Source organism: Salmo trutta, unplaced genomic scaffold, assembly GCF_901001165.1.
Source record: "Salmo trutta unplaced genomic scaffold, fSalTru1.1, whole genome shotgun sequence".
NCBI classification, from domain to species: Eukaryota; Metazoa; Chordata; class Actinopteri; order Salmoniformes; family Salmonidae; genus Salmo; species Salmo trutta.
This window is the reverse complement of record NW_021822703.1, coordinates 116,216-135,193: the sequence shown is the minus strand read 5'-3', so window position 1 is coordinate 135,193 and position 18,978 is coordinate 116,216. Positions and strand designations below refer to the sequence as shown.

At 43.3% G+C, this 18,978-nt stretch overlaps 1 protein-coding gene across 1 annotated transcript; it reads right to left on the bottom strand.

Annotated features, from left to right (window-relative positions):
• Nucleotides 1-4,309: 4,309 nt before the first annotated feature.
• Nucleotides 4,310-17,434, bottom strand: LOC115183909 (high-affinity choline transporter 1-like). The gene is made up of 9 exons (XM_029744884.1): nt 17,328-17,434; nt 16,528-16,787; nt 15,923-16,036; nt 14,093-14,248; nt 13,580-13,728; nt 12,645-12,788; nt 10,497-10,650; nt 5,679-5,896; nt 4,310-5,128 (listed from the first exon to the last, which is right to left on the bottom strand). Exons 2-9 carry the CDS (start codon nt 16,712-16,714, stop codon nt 4,472-4,474), a joined length of 1,779 nt encoding a protein of 592 aa, XP_029600744.1. The 5' UTR covers nt 16,715-16,787; nt 17,328-17,434; the 3' UTR covers nt 4,310-4,471.
• Between the last annotated feature and the right edge of the window lie 1,544 nt (nt 17,435-18,978).

Below are 18,978 nucleotides of genomic sequence, written 5' to 3'. Positions count from 1 at the left end.
CTACAAAAAACATTAAACATTAAATGTTTAAATAATATAATTTATTCAATTTCAGCATTGTTCTTTAAAGACATCAAAATAAATAAAGATTTAGTGAGATTAGTAAGGGGGTCTCTGTTGTGTAATGATATATGAATCTTCTACCAGCGTCGTCTGTCTGAAATGTATTTCTTCATATTATTATATACAGATACACATATAATTATTATATTATATACAGATAAACATATAATTATTATATTATATGATACACATATTATTATAGCATTTTATATACAGATACACATATAATTATTATATTATATACAGATACACATATAATTATTATATTATATACAGATACACATATAATTATTATATTATATACAGATACACATATAATTATTATATTATATGATACACATATAATTATTATATTATATGATACACATATAATTATTATATTATATACAGATACACATAATTATTATATTATATGATACACATATTATTATAGCATATTATATACAGATACACATATAATTATTATATTATATACAGATACATATATAATTATTATATTATATACAGATACACATATAATTATTATATTATATACAGATACACATATAATTATTATATTATATGATACACATATAATTATTATATTATATACAGATACACATATAATTATTATATTATATACAGATACACATATTATATACAGATATACGCATTATTATTGTATACAGATACACGCCACACAAAACACCGTACAATGCTGTTGACAACAAATAAATGCATACATTTCGGACTGTAACCCATGGAATAACCCAGTAAGGCTGTATACTGACAGACCTTCAGTAATAACCCAGTAAGGCTGTATACAGACAGACCTTCAGTAATAACCCAGTAAGGCTGTATACAGACAGACCTTCAGTAATAACCCAGTAAGGCTGTATACAGACAGACCTTCAGTAATAACCCAGTAAGGCTGTATACAGACAGACCTTCAGTAATAACCCAGTAAGGCTGTATACAGACAGACCTTCAGTAAAAACCCAGTAAGGCTGTATACAGACAGACCTTCAGTAATAACCCAGTAAGGCTGTATACAGACAGACCTTCAGTAATAACCCCAGTAAGGCTGTATACAGACAGACCTTCAGTAATAACCCAGTAAGGCTGTATACAGACAGACCTTCAGTAATAACCCAGTAAGGCTGTATACTGACAGACCTTCAGTAATTACCCAGTAAGGCTGTATACTGACAGACCTTCAGTAATAACCCAGTAAGGCTGTATACTGACAGACCTTCAGTAATAACCCAGTAAGGCTGTATACAGACAGACCTTCAGTAATAACCCAGTAAGGCTGTATACAGACAGACCTTCAGTAATAACCCAGTAAGGCTGTATACAGACAGACCTTCAGTAATAACCCAGTAAGGCTGTATACAGACAGACCTTCAGTAATAACCCAGTAAGGCTGTATACAGACAGACCTTCAGTAATAACCCAGTAAGGCTGTATACAGACAGACCTTCAGTAATAACCCAGTAAGGCTGTATATAGACAGACCTTCAGTAATAACCCAGTAAGGCTGTATACAGACAGACCTTCAGTAATAACCCAGTAAGGCTGTATACAGACAGACCTTCAGTAATAACCCAGTAAGGCTGTATACAGACAGACCTTCAGTAATAACCCAGTAAGGCTGTATACAGACAGACCTTCAGTAATAACCCAGTAAGGCTGTATACAGACAGACCTTCAGTAGTAACCCAGTAAGGCTGTATACAGACAGACCTTCAGTAATAACCCAGTAAGGCTGTATACAGACAGACCTTCAGTAATAACCCAGTAAGGCTGTATACAGACAGACCTTCAGTAATAACCAGTAAGGCTGTATACAGACAGAACTTCAGTAATAACCCAGTAAGGCTGTATACAGACAGACCTTCAGTAATAACCCAGTAAGGCTGTATACTGACAGACCTTCAGTAATAACCCAGTAAGGCTGTATACAGACAGACCTTCAGTAATAACCCAGTAACCACTGTAGACGTTATGACATAAGTCACCATTTAAAACCAAAAGCGTGTAATTAAAGCCATTAAATTACTACATTTTACAATAAATACTTTGCTGTTTATATTCCTTCCATGTAGATTTTATATCATAATTATTTTTTTTTAAATCAGTTTTTTTTATACCCAACATTGAATTAAATCAAAATGAGCCTGTATTGTATTGTACAGCGCTGTAAATCGACTACCTATTTCTAAATGTTTTCTACTCAACATGGTAATAGAGTGTTGTGTGTTGTTTTTTTTTGAAAGGTTATTAAAATGTTTGAAATGACCTCTATGATAAGCTGCTGTCTATACTAGGATATAACTCACAGTGACAGCGTTGTGGGGAAAAGCCATTTGATTTCAATACCTTTTTAGAGAGAGAGAGAGCATCCCAAAACGTTTCCCTACGTGTTCGTCCGCGGAGGAAGTGGTCAGAAAGTCGTTTGGCCGTTCAGGAGATAACAGGTGCTGAAAGTTTAACCATTTTTTGGGGGGTGTTTCCCCCCACATGTATATCTTCATCACTGGAAAATACGAATTGTTGCGTTTGATATCATTTTAAAAAAAGCTTACAATAAGGGTTGTCAAACAATTGTAATAATTTCTGTAAAAATATAAATATATTTTTTTTTTATTAACCTTTTAATGTCATATTATCAGATGTTGTCGCTGAGACCGTTCCGTTCCGTTCCGTCATCTGACAGATTTGTGTTTTGCCCGACATCGTTTTGTTGTTGTTGAAATTATTAAATAGTTTGACAGCCCTGTTGGTAAGCTTTTAAATTATATCAATCTCAGCCGTTTTGTCTTTTCCAGTCTCATGGTACGGTAAGGCGGGATACCTCAGCCGTTTTGTCTTTTCCAGTCTCATGGTACGGTAAGGCGGGATACCTCAGCCGGTAGGGAAAGTAGGTCAATTTTATCTCTTTCTGTCACTTTCTGACCACTTCTACAATGGAAGATTTTGTTCAAATCAAAAGGCATAGACAGTGGACTTCCCCTTTATCCATCATCCTGAACCAATCATATAACAGTACAGTGGACTTCCCCTTTATCCGTCATCCTGAACCAATCATATAACAGTACAGTGGACTTCCCCTTTATCCATCATCCTGAACCAATCATATAACAGTACAGTGGACTTCCCCTTTATCCATCATCCTGAACCAATCATATAACAGTACAGTGGACTTCCCCTTTATCTATCATCCTGAACCAATCAGTACAGTGGACTTCCCCTTTATCCGTCATCCTGAACCAATCAAATAACAGTACAGTGGATTGAACACAGGAATATGCAATGTCACAAAAATATCCCAAAATCCAGATTTGATAATTGATAAATTATTGTCCGTCTGCTTATTTGGTTATTTGATGTTTATCTTTCTACAATACGACTCAGAACATTACACTTCCCACTCAGACCAAAACTGAATTCATCAGTCAAATTAAATAATTAACTGTTGCTGTTTGTAACTAAAATAACAGTGACAAATTATTTTTCATCTTTATACTCTGAACTATTTATCTGTGATTGTTACATCTGTAAGCTTGTCTGTCCATTTTGGCTCAAATACAATTTCTATTGGATCAAAACTAGGTTTATAAGTCTCTGTACATGTCCAATAGTTATAAACTGCTTTATCCCGTTATGACCCCGCTGTCATTTCATCACAGACTGAGACCAGGGAGAGTTCAGGTCTGATACATACCAACATTACATTTGACATTTTAGTCATTTAGCAGACGCTCTGATCCAGAACAACTTACAGTAGTGAATGCATACATTTCATTTCATACATTTAAAAAAAAAAAAATTCCTCATACTGGCCCCTCCGTGGGAATCGAACCCACAACCCTGGCGTTGCAAACACCATGCTCTACCAACTGAGCTACAGGGAAGGCTGTCCGTTATCCACTGGTGACTCACATTCAGCAGCAACATTAGTCTTATCTCGTTGCCAATGATGTCCTCTTATCTCTTATCTTCTATTCTGTTCCATCTTCATAATGTCCTCTTATATTTAACCTTATATTTAACTAGTCAGTTAAAAGAAAAAAGTATTATTTTCAATGACGGCCTACCGGGGAACAGTAGGTTAACTGCTTTGTTCAGGGGGCAGAACGACAGATTTTTACCTTGTCGGCTCGGGGAGTCGATCTTGCAACCTTTCGGTTACTAGTCCAACGCTCTAACCACTAGGCTACCCTGCCTCCCCAAATAGATGGCGTGCCATCTATATCTGTTTCATCTTCATAACTCACTTGGCCATGATGGGGATCAAATTAAATCAAAGTGGTTAAATATCAAACTAGTAAAAATGTGTATTTCAGTCTCCGTCACTTCAGTCCTCTTTACTTCAGTCCTCTTTATGTTCCCAGACGTTCCTGTTTAAAGGTCCCCGGGGGGGTTTTTAGTCCAGGGTCTTGTGGTTGGGGCTGTCTTCAGGACTAGAGTCCTCCTCGGCCAGAGTGTCTCTACGGGTGAACGTAGCAGCCAGTTGAACGCTGAGCCGTGGTTTGACAGGCGCCATCTCAGACAACGCCATGTCGTTACGATTGACCAACGTGGTCTTGTCCATGTTCTCTATGCTGTGCTGGGCCAACACCGCGTCCAAGAAGTCATACTTGGGCAACAACTTGCCGCTCTCAAACAGATACTTGGCCAGGTAGGAGAAAGCCACGTTGCCTAAGAAGGAGGCCAACATGGAGACGGTTTTAAACGGGAACTTCTGCACCACTATGTGCTCCACCTCTCCGGTCAGATGATGAATCCGGTCCTCCAGCTGCCAGCCAGGGTAGTAGATGAAGGGGGGTATTGAGAGGTAAGGCTCCCCTCCTCCGATCCTCAGGATCAGACCGAAGACGTAAGCGGCGACGGAACCGTATGTGTTGGTTCCCTTGACGAAGAGGACAGAGATGAGCTGAGGGAAGATAATAACGTAGACCAGGTCGGAGCTCAGGTACCACAACCCGTACACCGTGCCCGTTAGCAACGCCATCGCCGTGGCCAGGCCGCCGAATACAAAGATGGTGACGCGCATTACCCACACGATCTCCGTGTCCGATGCCTGAAGGGGGGGAGGAGGAAGGGTGTACAACGTTACACACACACACAACAACACACACAACAACACACAACAACAACACACAACAACAACAACACACAACAACAACACAACAACACACAACAACACAACAACAACAACAACACACACACACAACACACAACAACACAACACAACACAACAACACACACAACAACACACAACAACAACAACACACACACAACAACACACACAACAACACACAACAACACACAACAACAACAACAACACAACAACAACAACACACAACAACACACAACAACAACACAACAACAACAACACACACAACAACAACAACACAACAACAACAACAACACAACAACAACAACACAACAACACAACAACAACACAACAACAACAACAAACACAACAACAACAACAACAACAACAACAACACAACAACAACAACACAGAGAACAGCGTCTCAACTGCTTCTATGAAGTTTAGATATTTTGTGAACAGGAAGTAGTAAGTGGTGGTTTTTAGTCCCGCCCCCCCCCCCCTTCCAACTCACCGATTGGCGGAAGGCCAGCTGGTAGATGTTCCGAGCGAACATGGAGCTAGCCGATAGGATGGAGGAGTCGGCGGATGACATCACAGCAGCAGAGACCGCCCCCAGGCCGAAGAAGGAGACGAAGGGAGGACAGAGGTACTGGAGGACTATGGGTAATATCATGTCTGCCTGGTCCCTCTCCTTGGGAGGTACAGGTCCATACGCAGTCTGGTTCCAGTCTGAAGAACACCAGAAACACAACATATCGTTTGGAACCTGGAACCACAGCTGAATCTAAAGGACTCCCCTTTCTCTGGTTCTAGTCTGAGGAACATGAGGATCAGTACACACAACAGTCAAGAACCCAGAACCAAGAACTTAGAACTTAGAACCAGAAAAAACAGGTACATTTACATTTACATTTAAGTCATTTAGCAGATGCTCTTATCCAGAGCGACTTACAAATTGGTGCATTCACCTTAAGATATCCAGTGGAACAACCACTTTACAATAGTGCATCTAAATCTTTTAAGGGGGGGGGTAGAAGGATTACTTTATCCTATCCCAGGTATTCCTTAAAGAGGTGGGGTTTCAGGTGTCTCCGGAAGGTGGTGATTGACTCCGCTGTCCTGGCATCGTGAGGGAGCTTGTTCCACCATTGGGGTGCCAGAGCAGCGAACGGTTTTGACTGGGCTGAGCGGGAGCTGTGCCTCCTCAGAGGTAGGGAGGCGAGCAGGCCAGAGGTGGATGAACGCAGTGCCCCCGTTTGGGTGTAGGGCCTGATCAGAGCCTGAAGGTACGGAGGTGCCGTTCCCCTCACAGCTCTGTAGGCAAGCAGCATGGACTTGTAGCGGATGCGAGCTTCAACTGGAAGCCAGTGGAGAGAGCGGAGGAGCGGGGTGACGTGAGAGAACTTGGGAACGTTGAACACCAGACGGGCTGCGGCGTTCTGGATGAGTTGTAGGGGTTTAATGGCACAGGCAGGGAGCCCAGCCAACAGCGAGTTGCAGTAATCCAGACGGGAGATGACAAGTGCCTGGACCAGGACCCGCGCCGCCTCCCGTGCGAGGCAGGGTCGCACTCCGCGAACGCTGCAGAGCACGAACCCACAGGATAGACAGTGGTCAAACTAAGGAACCTACTAAAGAACTACAACTGTGGCAGAACAGAGGTCAAAGGATCCTACTAAAGAACTACAACTGTGGAAGAACAGAGGTCAAAGGAACCTACTGAAGAACTACAACTGTGGAAGAACAAAGGTCAAAGGATCCTACTGAAGAACTACAACTGTGGCAGAACAGCGGTCAAAGGAACCTACTAAAGAACTACAACTGTGGCAGAACAGGGGTCAAAGGAACCTACTGAAGAACTACAACTGTGGAAGAACAGCGGTCAAAGGAACCTACTAAAGAACTACAACTGTGGAGGTTAGAAAGACCAATGGGAAACCTCCATAACAGTACAACCCTACTACAGCTTTATACATGATGATAAACAGTCATGTCAGATTGTCTGTTCTACTGTAACTATATATCACCCCTTAACGTAGCATTTCACCTCCCGTCACTGGACGTAGTCCTACTGTAACTATATATCACCCCTTAACGTAACATTTCACCTCCCGTCACTGGACGTAGTCCTACTGTAACTATATATCACCCCTTAACGTAGCATTTCACCTCCCGTCACTGGACGTAGTCCTACTGTAACTATATATCATCCCTTAACGTAGCATTTCACCTCCCGTCACTGGACGTAGTTCTACTGTAACTATATATCACCCCTTAACGTAGCATTTCACCTCCCGTCACTGGACGTAGTCCTACTGTAACTATATATCACCCCTTAACGTAGCATTTCACCTCCCGTCACTGGACGTAGTCCTACTGTAACTGTATATCACCCCTTAACGTAGCATTTCACCTCCCGTCACTGGACGTAGTCCTACTGTAACTATATATCATCCCTTAACGTAGCATTTCACCTCCCGTCACTGGACGTAGTCCTACTGTAACTATATATCACCCCTTAACGTAGCATTTCACCTCCCGTCACTGGACGTAGTCCTACTGTAACTATATATCACCCCTTAACGTAGCATTTCACCTCCCGTCACTGGACGTAGTCCTACTGTAACTATATATCATCCCTTAACGTAGCATTTCACCTCCCGTCACTGGACGTAGTCCTACTGTAACTATATATCATCCCTTAACGTAGCATTTCACTCCCGTCACTGGACGTAGTCCTACTGTAACTATATATCATCCCTTAACGTAGCATTTCACCTCCCGTCACTGGACGTAGTCCTACTGTAACTATATATCACCCCTTAACGTAGCATTTCACCTCCCGTCACTGGACGTAGTCCTACTGTAACTATATATCATCCCTTAACGTTAGCATTTTACCCTCCCGTCACTGGACGTAGTCCTACTGTAACTATATCTCACCCCTTAACGTAGCATTTCACCTCCCGTCACTGGACGTAGTCCTACTGTAACTATATATCACCTCCTTAACTAGCATTTCACCTCCTTCACTGGACGTAGTCCTACTGTAAACCTATATATACCCCTTACGTAGCATTTCACCTCCCGTCACTGGACGTAGTCCTACTGTAACTATATATCACCCCTTAACGTAGCATTTCACCTCCGTCACTGGACGTAGTCCTACTGTAACTATATATCACCCCTTAACGTAGCATTTTCACCTCCCGTCACTGGACGTAGTCCTACTGTAACTATATATCATCCCTTAACGTAGCATTTCACCTCCCGTCACTGGACGTAGTCCTACTGTAACTATATATCACCCCTTAACGTAGCATTTCACCTCCCGTCACTGGACGTAGTCCTACTGTAACTATATATCACCCCTTAACGTAGCATTCACCTCCCGTCACTGGACGTAGTCCTACTGTAACTATATATCACCCCTTAACGTAGCATTTCACCTCCGTCACTGGACGTAGTCCTACTGTAACCTATATATCACCCCTTAACGTAGCATTTCACCTCCCGTCACTGGACGTAGTCCTACTGTAACTATATATCATCCCTTAACGTAGCATTTCACCTCCCGTCACTGGACGTAGTCCTACTGTAACTATATATCATCCCTTAACGTAGCATTTCACCTCCCGTCACTGGACGTAGTCCTACTGTAACTATATATCATCCCTTAACGTAGCATTTCACTTCCCGTCACTGGACGTAGTCCTACTGTAACTATATATCACCCCTTAACGTAGCATTTCACCTCCCATTCCTGACTCAGTAACTGAGTGTACAGACAGTGATTCAGCAGGACTTTGATGCTGGAGTTAAACCCTGGAGATCAAACCTAATTCAGTCCCTTTTGCTTCTCCTCAGATGTAATATTTACAAAGTTCACAGTAGTAAACGGAGAGACGGAGAGAGAGACGGATAGAGAGAGAGAGATATTGAGAGATTGAGAGGGAGGGAGACGGAGAGAGAGGTTGAGAGAGAGAGAGACGGATAGAGAGAGAGAGATATTGAGAGATTGAGAGGGAGAGAGACGGAGAGAGAGAGAGATATTGAGAGATTGAGAGGGAGAGAGACGGAGAGAGAGAGAGAGATATTGAGAGATTGAGAGGGAGGGAGACGGAGAGAGAGGTTGAGAGAGAGAGAGACGGATAGAGAGAGAGAGATATTGAGAGATTGAGAGGGAGAGAGACGGAGAGAGAGAGAGATATTGAGAGATTGAGAGGGAGAGAGACGGAGAGAGAGAGAGAGATATTGAGAGATTGAGAGGGAGAGAGACGGAGAGAGAGAGAGATATTGAGAGGGAGAGAGACGGAGAGAGAGAGAGATATTGAGAGGGAGAGAGACGGAGAGAGAGAGAGATATTGAGAGATTGAGAGGGAGAGAGACGGAGAGAGAGAGAGATATTGAGAGATTGAGAGGGAGAGAGACGGAGAGAGAGAGAGATATTGAGAGATTGAGAGGGAGAGAGAGAGATATTGAGAGATTGAGAGGGAGAGAGACGGATAGAGAGAGAGAGATATTGAGAGATTGAGAGGGAGAGAGACGGAGGGAGAGAGAGAGATATTGAGAGATTGAGAGGGAGAGAGACGGAGAGAGAGAGAGATATTGAGAGATTGAGAGGGAGAGAGACGGAGAGAGAGAGAGATATTGAGAGATTGAGAGGGAGAGAGACGGATAGAGAGGTTGAGAGGGAGAGAGACGGAGAGAGAGAGAGAGAGAGAGAGAACGATCCTCCATAATGGATGAAGGGACCAGCTGATGATGGTTTTTTTGGAGCTTTTCCAGAGATCTGAGGGGGAACACGGTTACACCCAGAGGTGTCCCCCGGACCCCCTTCCCTCCCCCCCCCGGACCCCCCTTCCCTCCCCCCCCCAACGCCCAGCAGGGGGACAGACCTCTGAAATATGTATCATCATTAGGCTACCAGATGAGGAACTCTCCATCAGACGTTTGGGAATAATAGGACAACAACTAACAGATACAAATCAAGCAACGCGACGGAACGAGACGTCCAAGGTAGAACCGCTCAGACATAAAGTAACTGTAGCCCAGCTGGGGGTGTGTGTGGGTGTGTGTGTGTGTGTGTGTGTGTGTGTGTGTGTGTGTGTGTTTGGGTGTGTGTGTGTGTGTGTGTGTGTGTGTGTGTTTGGGTGTGTGTGTGTGTGTGTGTGTGTGTGTGTGTGTGTGTGTGTGTGTGTGTGTGTTTGGGTGTGTGTGTTTGGGTGTGTGTGTGTGTGTGTGTTGGGTGTGTGTGTGTGTGTGTGTTTGGGTGTGTGTGTGTGTGTTTGGGTGTGTGTGTGTGTGTTTGGGTGTGTGCGTGTCTCACCTGTGGAAGCCCCTATAGCCCCGATCATTACTGAGGGCACAGCCATGACCAGGCACCCTGCAGCCGCGATGAACGACAGCACCTGGGCGTACGTAGCGGAAGAGGCAGAGAGAACTCGTTGAAAATACACCTGCCAGGGAATCCCCCCCAACATCTAGAACACAGAGAGGAGACAGTGGATTCATCTAGAACACAGAGAGGAGACAGTGGATTCATCTAGAACACAGAGAGGAGACAGTGGATTCATCTAGAACACAGAGAGGAGACAGTGGATTCATCTAGAACACAGAGAGGAGACAGTGGATTCATCTAGAACACAGAGAGGAGACAGTGGATTCATCTAGAACACAGAGAGGAGACAGTGGATTCATCTAGAACACAGAGAGGAGGCAGTGGATTCATCCAGAACACAGAGAGGAGACAGTGGATTCATCCAGAACACAGAGAGGAGACAGTGAATTCATCCAGAACACAGAGAGGAGACAGTGAATTCAATCAGAACACAGAGAGGAGACAGTGAATTCAATCAGAACACAGAGAGGAGACAGTGAATTCATCCAGAACACAGAGAGGAGACAGTGGATTCTTCAGTAAGTATCGTTACAATCAGAACATAATCACTACTCCTTAAACAGTAAATGTTCTGTCTGCTGGAGTACCAGAACCAGTCCTATCCAGAACCAGTCCTATCCAGAACCAGTCCTATCCAGACCCAGTCTTATCCAGACCCAGTCTTATCCAGAACCAGTCTTATCCAGACCCAGTCCTATCCAGACCCAGTCTTATCCAGACCCAGTCTTATCCAGAACCAGTATTATCCAGACCCAGTCTTATCCAGACCCAGTCCTATCCAGAACCAGTCCTATCCAGACCCAGTCCTATCCAGAACCAGTCCTATCCAGAACCAGTCCTATCCAGACCCAGTCTTATCCAGACCCAGTTCTATCCAGAACCAGTATTATCCAGACCCAGTCTTATCCAGAACCAGTCCTATCCAGAACCAGTCCTATCCAGACCCAGTCCTATCCAGAACCAGTCCTATCCAGAACCAGTCCTATCCATAACCAGTATTATCCAGAACCAGTCTTATCCAGACCCAGTTCTATCCAGAACCAGTCCTATTCAGAACCAGTCTTATCCAGAACCAGTCCTATCCAGACCCAGTATTATCCAGAACCAGTCCTATCCAGAACCAGTCTTACCCAGACCCAGTATTATTCAGACCCAGTCCTATCCAGAACCAGTCCTATCCAGAACCAGTCCTATCCAGACCCAGTCCTATCCAGAACTAATCCTATCCAGAACCAGTCCTATCCAGAACCAGTCCTATCCAGAACCAGTCTTATCCAGACACAGTTCTATCCAGAACCAGTCTTATCCAGACCCAGTCTTATCCAGAACCAGTCCTATTCAGAACCAGTCTTATCCAGAACCAGTCCTATCCAGACCCAGTATTATCCAGAACCAGTCCTATCCAGACCCAGTATTATCCAGAACCAGTCCTATCCAGAACCAGTCCTATCCAGACCCAGTATTATCCAGAACCAGTCCTATCCAGACCCAGTCCTATCCAGAACTAATCCTATCCAGAACCAGTCCTATCCAGAACCAGTCCTATCCAGACCCAGTCCTATCCAGAACCAGTATTATTCAGACCCAGTCCTATCCAGAACCAGTCCTATCCAGAACCAGTCCTATCCAGACCCAGTATTATCCAGACCCAGTCCTATCCAGACCCAGTCCTATCCAGAACCAGTCCTATCCAGAACCAGTCTTACCCAGACCCAGTATTATTCAGACCCAGTCCTATCCAGAACCAGTCCTATCCAGAACCAGGTCCTATCCAGACCCAATCTTATCCAGAACCAGTATTATCCAGAACCAGTCCTATCCAGAACCAGTCCTATCCAGAACCAGTCCTATCCAGAACCAGTATTATCCAGAACCAGTCCTATCCAGACCCAGTCCTATCCAGAACCAGTCCTATCCAGAACCAGGTCCTATCCAGACCCAATCTTACCCAGACCCAGTCCTATCCAGAACCAGTCCTATCCAGAACCAGTCCTATCCAGACCCAGTCCTATCCAGAACCAGTCCTATCCAGACCCAGTCCTATCCAGAACCAGTCCTATCCAGAACTGTACGTACCAGCAGACAGAAGTTGTCTATCCAGACCCAGGCATCTTCTCTCTTGATGTTTCCCTTCCAGGGAGCTTGGTAGATCTCCTTCACTGCACTGATCTTGATGTCAGACACGGCTGGGTTGTTCAGAGCGAACGGTACTGAAACCCACTGACACAGAGGCAGAGACAGCGACACACGGGAACACGTCAAACCCGGGTCAAACACACACTGCTACAGCCAGAATGGCACGTTTTAAATAGTTGTAGAAATATAGTATAATGTATTAAATAGCTGTAGAAATATAGTATCCTGTATTAAATAGCTGTAGAAATATAGTATAATGTATTAGTTGTAGAAATATAGTATAATGTATTAAATAGTTGTAGAAATATAGTATCCTGTTTTAAATAGCTGTAGAAATATAGTATAATGTATTAAATAGTTGTAGAAATATAGTATAATGTATTAAATAGTTGTAGAAGTATAGTATAATGTTTTAAGTAGTTGTAGAAATATAGTATAATGTTTTAAGTAGTTGTAGAAATATAGTATAATGTATTAAATAGTTGTAGAAATATAGTATAATGTATTAAATAGTTGTAGAAATATAGTATAATGTATTAAATAGTTGTAGAAATATAGTATAATGTATTAAATAGTTGTAGAAATATAGAATCGTGTTTTTAATAGTTGTAGAAATATAGTATAATGTATTAAATAGTTGTAGAAATATAGTATAATGTATGAAATAGTTGTAGAAATATAGTATAATGTATTAAATAGTTGTAGAAATATAGTATAAGGTTTTTAATAGTGAGAGTCGTCCCTACTCCTTCTCAAATTCTTTCAAATGTTTCAGCTACAATGGAACCCAACGGAATTGGTCCCCAAAGTACAAACTCCCAAGCAAAAATGAAGTCCGGCTGAAATAAGTATTTGGTACGGGCCGAGTGTCTCACCAGTCCCAGGAAGATACAGAAGAGTTGCACCACGTCGGTGTACGCTACAGAATACAGACCTCCGACTAACGTGTAGAAGATGGCAATACAGGCAGAGATCACCACAGACATCTTGATGTTTATGTCTATGATCACACTCAGCGTGGCTCCTAGAGGAACAGAGAGACAGGGAGACCTGATCAGAGATAGTAACAACACAGACAAGACATCACCACAGACATCTTGATGTTTATATCTATGATCACACTCAGCGTGGCTCCTAGAGGAACAGAGAGACAGGGAGACCTGATCAGAGATAGTAACAACACAGACAAGAGATCCCTTCCTAGGTTTTGGCCTTTCTAGGGAGTTTTTCCTAGCCACCGTGCTTCTACACCTGCATTGCTTGCTGTTTGGGGTTTTAGGCTGGGTTTCTGTACAGCACTTTGAGATATCAGCTGATGTAAGAAGGGCTTTATAAATACATTTGATTTGATCACACTGTGCTGTAATACATCGTTCATAATAACTTGCCCAGAGCAGATAAAATGGCCGCCGACCAGAAGATCTCTCCCATTAGAGCAGGTATGAAGAGCAGACCGCCCATCCTCTTCCCATACTTCTGCTGGAAAGGGTCCAGCATGGTGACGTAACCTCGGGAACGCATGGGCTTGGCGAAGAACAGGCCTCCTGCAACGCGGGAGGAATGTTGACAGGTTTAAACGCACAGAATATTGGAGATTTTCACAAGAATGTAAAATATATTTGGATTATTTCACAAGTAAATCTACGTTGTTAATTTATATATTACAAACTGTAGTCTACTACACAGTGGCACTCAGGAGGTATTCAGACCCCTTGACTTTTTTACACATTTTGTTACATTACAGCCTTATTCTACAATAGATTAAATTAAATGTTTCCCTCATCAATCTACACACAATACCCCATGATGACATCACAATACCCCATAATGACATCACAATACCCCATAATGACATCACAATACCCCATGATGACATCACAATACCCCATAACGACATCACAATACCCCATAACGACAAAGCAAAAACAGGTTTTTAGAAAATGTTACAAAAGAAATTAAAATAGAAAACGGAAATATCACATTTTACATAAGTTTTCAGACCCTTTACTCAGTACTTTGTTTGAAGCACCTTTGGCAGCGATTACAACTTAGAGTCTTCTTGGGTATGACGCTACAAGTTTGGCACACCTGTATTCTTCCATTCTTCTCTGCAGATCCTCTCAAGCTCTGTCAGGTTGGATGGGGAGCGTCGCTGCACAGCTATTTTCAGGTCTCTCCAGAGATGTTCAATCGGGTTGAAGTCTGGACCCTGGCTGGGCCACTCAAGATCAGATAATCTTGTTTCTCATGCTCTGCGAGTCTTTAGGTGCCTTTTGGCAAACTCCAAGTGGGCTGTCATGTGTCTTTTACTGAGGAGTGGCTTCTGTCTGGCCACTCTACCATAAAGGCCAGATTGTTTGAGTGCTGCAGAGATGGTTGTCCTTCTGGAAGGTTCCTCCATCTCCACAGAGGAATTCTGGAGCTCTGTCAGAGTGACCATCGGGTTCTTGGTCACCTCCCTGACCGAGGCCCTTCTCCCCCGATTGCTCAGTTTGGCCGGGCGGCCAGCTCTAGGAAGAGTCTTGGTGGTTCCAAACTTCTTCCATTTCAGAATGATGGAGGCCACTGTGTTCTTGGGGACCTTCAATGCTGCTGACATTTATTGGTACCCTTCCCCAGATCTGTGCCTCGACACAATCCTGTCTCGGAGCTCTAAGGACAATTCCTTCAACTTCATGGCTTGGTTTTTGCTCTGACATGCACTGTCAACAGTGGGACCTTATATAGACAGGTGTGTGCCTTTCCAAATCATGTCCAATCAATTGAATTTACCACAGGTGGACTCCAATCAAGTTGTAGAAACATCTCAAGGATGATCAATGGAAACAGGATGCACCTGAGCTCAATTTAGAGTCTCATAGCAAAGGGTCTGAATATTTATGTAAATCAAGTATTTCTGTTTTTCATTGTTAATACATTTGCAAACATTTCTAAAAACCTATTTTCGCTTTGTCATCATGGGGTATTGTGATGTCATCATGGGGTATTGTGATGTCATCATGGGGTATTGTGATGTCATTATGGGGTATTGTGATGTCATTATGGGGTATTGTGATGTCATTATGGGGTATTGTGATGTCATTATAGGGCATTTTGTGTAGATTAATGAGGGGGGGATTTAATCCATTTTAGAATAAGGCTGTAAGGTAACACAATTTGGAAAAATTTAAGGGTTCTGAATACTTTCCGAACACACCGTTTATATTGAGATGACTCACCTACGACTAGACTTAGCGCATATCCAAAAGGCGCTTGTGCCCAAGCCAAGCCATACCCAGGAAGATAGACGTACTCCGCTGTTCCGTTGATATATCCTCCACCAACCCAGGTCGCTGCAATGACGACAACAACTAAATATAAATGTTCAGCCGACAGTAATTCAGAGAGTAAAATCACGACGACCCGACGCGCGTAAAACCAAACGACAAGGTTACAACATTGCGCTTATTTTGAATTGTGCTTGAAAATGAAAGCTTGGTCCGATTATGAGTTTCTTCACGGAATAATGTATTTAAAAAATTTAAAAAATCTGTAAACTAAAGATGTTCAATGTTGCAATTCAAACATGTTAGTTGGTGTCTTTAGTTAAAGCATTTCTCCTCACCATCGAGCATGAGTTATCAAATTGAAGTAGCCTTTATGTTTTTACAACCGGTTTTTATATCAATCAAGTAAAACATTTTAACATTTTTAAAAGGGTGTATCGTCCTACAACATTCTGTTAGTAAACTTCTAGAATCCAGAATCACATTCATTTAGAAATCAACTTACAAATAGGAAATCGACTAACCTATCTCAATCATTCACACGCAACGAAACTCACCGGTCATGGTAAAACCACCTACAAATAAACCAATGTCTCTGCCACCGACCATGATGGTTTCACTGCGGTTTGTACCCTCCGCTTCCCCGGCGTGTTTGTTCTTCCACGCTGCCCAGATCCCCACCGCGAGGATCAGAACGTAGAAGAGGGCGATCGCCGCCAGTCCCTCCACGTGGATGCCGGTCATCTTGTCTTGTTTTGTTGTTTTTAGCTCGTAGCTGAGCCGTGTGTCCTCGCTAGGAACCGGATGGCATTGAGACCTGCGTGGTGGGGTGCGGAGAGAAAGTGGACGTTGAATTGAGTGGTAGTGAAGGATGGACGAATAGCCTAAAAGATCAAATAAAGACAAAACATTAGACTTGTAATTATCTTTTGTTATGTTATTTCGTTAGATTTATTATGTTACTATTTTATAACATCAGAAATAACACAACAATCTTCATTGTTTTTAAATCCCCAGATTAGTTTCCAAAATCTCTATGTATGTGCCCAAAAAGCCCATTACGCACAACCCTAAGACAGTCCGTAGAGCTGTTGACGCGTTAAAACTGACTTCATCTTCTGATGGGAGAATTGTAATATCACTGCAAACATCTATTTAAAATATCAAATGTGTCCTTTTTAACACAACCCTCCTCAAAAACGGAAAATTATTATATAGGCTATATCTGGAGCAATGGTATATTTAAAAAATAATAATAATACAGAATGATTTACTTTACAATGATGTAGAGATTCCTTTACATGGCCTAACATGTCTTCAGCAACAACAACAAAAAATGAGAAAATAAACAAGTTACCTGAAATGTCTCTTGGCTCTACCGGAAACTTGAGGTTTAAAGCCGCTTCTCAACGAACTGGGTGTAGAGATAAACACTGGCCCCGGTGCGTTATTCTCCGGTAACCCTCCCGCTTCTCAACGAGCTGGGTGTAGAGATAAACACTGGCCCCGGTGCGTTATTCTCCGGTAACCCAGCCGCTTCTCAACGAGCTGGGTGTAGAGATAAACACTGGCCCCGGTGCGTTATTCTCCGGTAACCCTGCTTGAAAACTAAGTAATGATCAACTCAAGAGCTCGTGCTAGGATCGTCCCTCCCGGTGACTTTTATAAGAGTGGCGTCAGACGTCCGGTGTTCACGCGCGGTCAGAGAGAGAAAAGTGAACATCCTTTTGATGAGAATAATGAGCACGAGAAACGTCACTGGGTTTTTCCTACCGTTACTAGTGGTGTATGCAAGTGTGTGTGTGTGTGTGTGTGTGTGTGTGTGTGTGTGAGAGAGAGAGAGAGAGAGAGCGAGAGAGACAGAGAGACAGAGAGAGAGAGAGCGAGAGAGAGAGAGAGACCACTGTGACTGACCCCAAATTAAGGAAATCTTAGACTATGTACAGACTCAGTGAACATAGCCTTGCTATTGAGAAAGGTCGCCGTAGGCAGACCTGGCTCTCAAGAGAAGACAGGCTATGTGCAACACTGCCCACAAAATGAGGTGGAAACAGCTGCACTTCCTAACCTCCTGCCAAATGTACGACCATATTAGAGACACATATTTCCCTCAGATTACACAGACCCACAAAGAATTACAAAACAAATCCAATTTTTATAAACACATATATCTATTGGGTGAATGGTCACTGTCCATGGTTCTGAACTGGGTACAATTTTATTTTAACTAACTTAATCAGTTAAGAAGAAATTCTTATTTACAATGATGGCCTACCGGGGAACAGGAGCAGAACGACAGATTAGTACCTTGTTCAGCTCGGGGAATCGATCCAGCAACCTTTCGGTTACTGGCCCAACGCTCTAACCACTAGGCTACCAGCTGGTTACTGGCCCAACGCTCTAACCACTAGGCTACCTGCTGGTTACTGGCCCAACGCTCTAACCACTAGGCTACCTGCTGGTTACTGGCCCAACGCTCTAACCACTAGGCTACCTGCTGGTTACTGGTCCAACGCTCTAACCACTAGGCTACCTGCTGGTTACTGGCCCAACGCTCTAACCACTAGGCTACCTGCTGGTTACTGGCCCAACGCTCTAACCACTAGGCTACCCTGCTGGTTACTGGCCCAACGCTCTAACCACTAGGCTACCTGCTGGTTACTGGCCCAACGCTCTAACCACTAGGCTACCTGCTGGTTTACTGGCCCAACGCTCTAACCACTAGGCTACCTGCTGGTTACTGGCCCAACGCTCTAACCACTAGGCTACCTGCTGGTTACTGGCCCAACGCTCTAACCACTAGGCTACCTGCTGGTTACTGGCCCAACGCTCTAACCACTAGGCTACCTGCTGGTTACTGGCCCAACGCTCTAACCACTAGGCTACCTGCTGGTTACTGGTCCAACGCTCTAACCACTAGGCTACCTGCTGGTTACTGGCCCAACGCTCTAACCACTAGGCTACCTGCTGGTTACTGGCCCAACGCTCTAACCACTAGGCTACCTGCT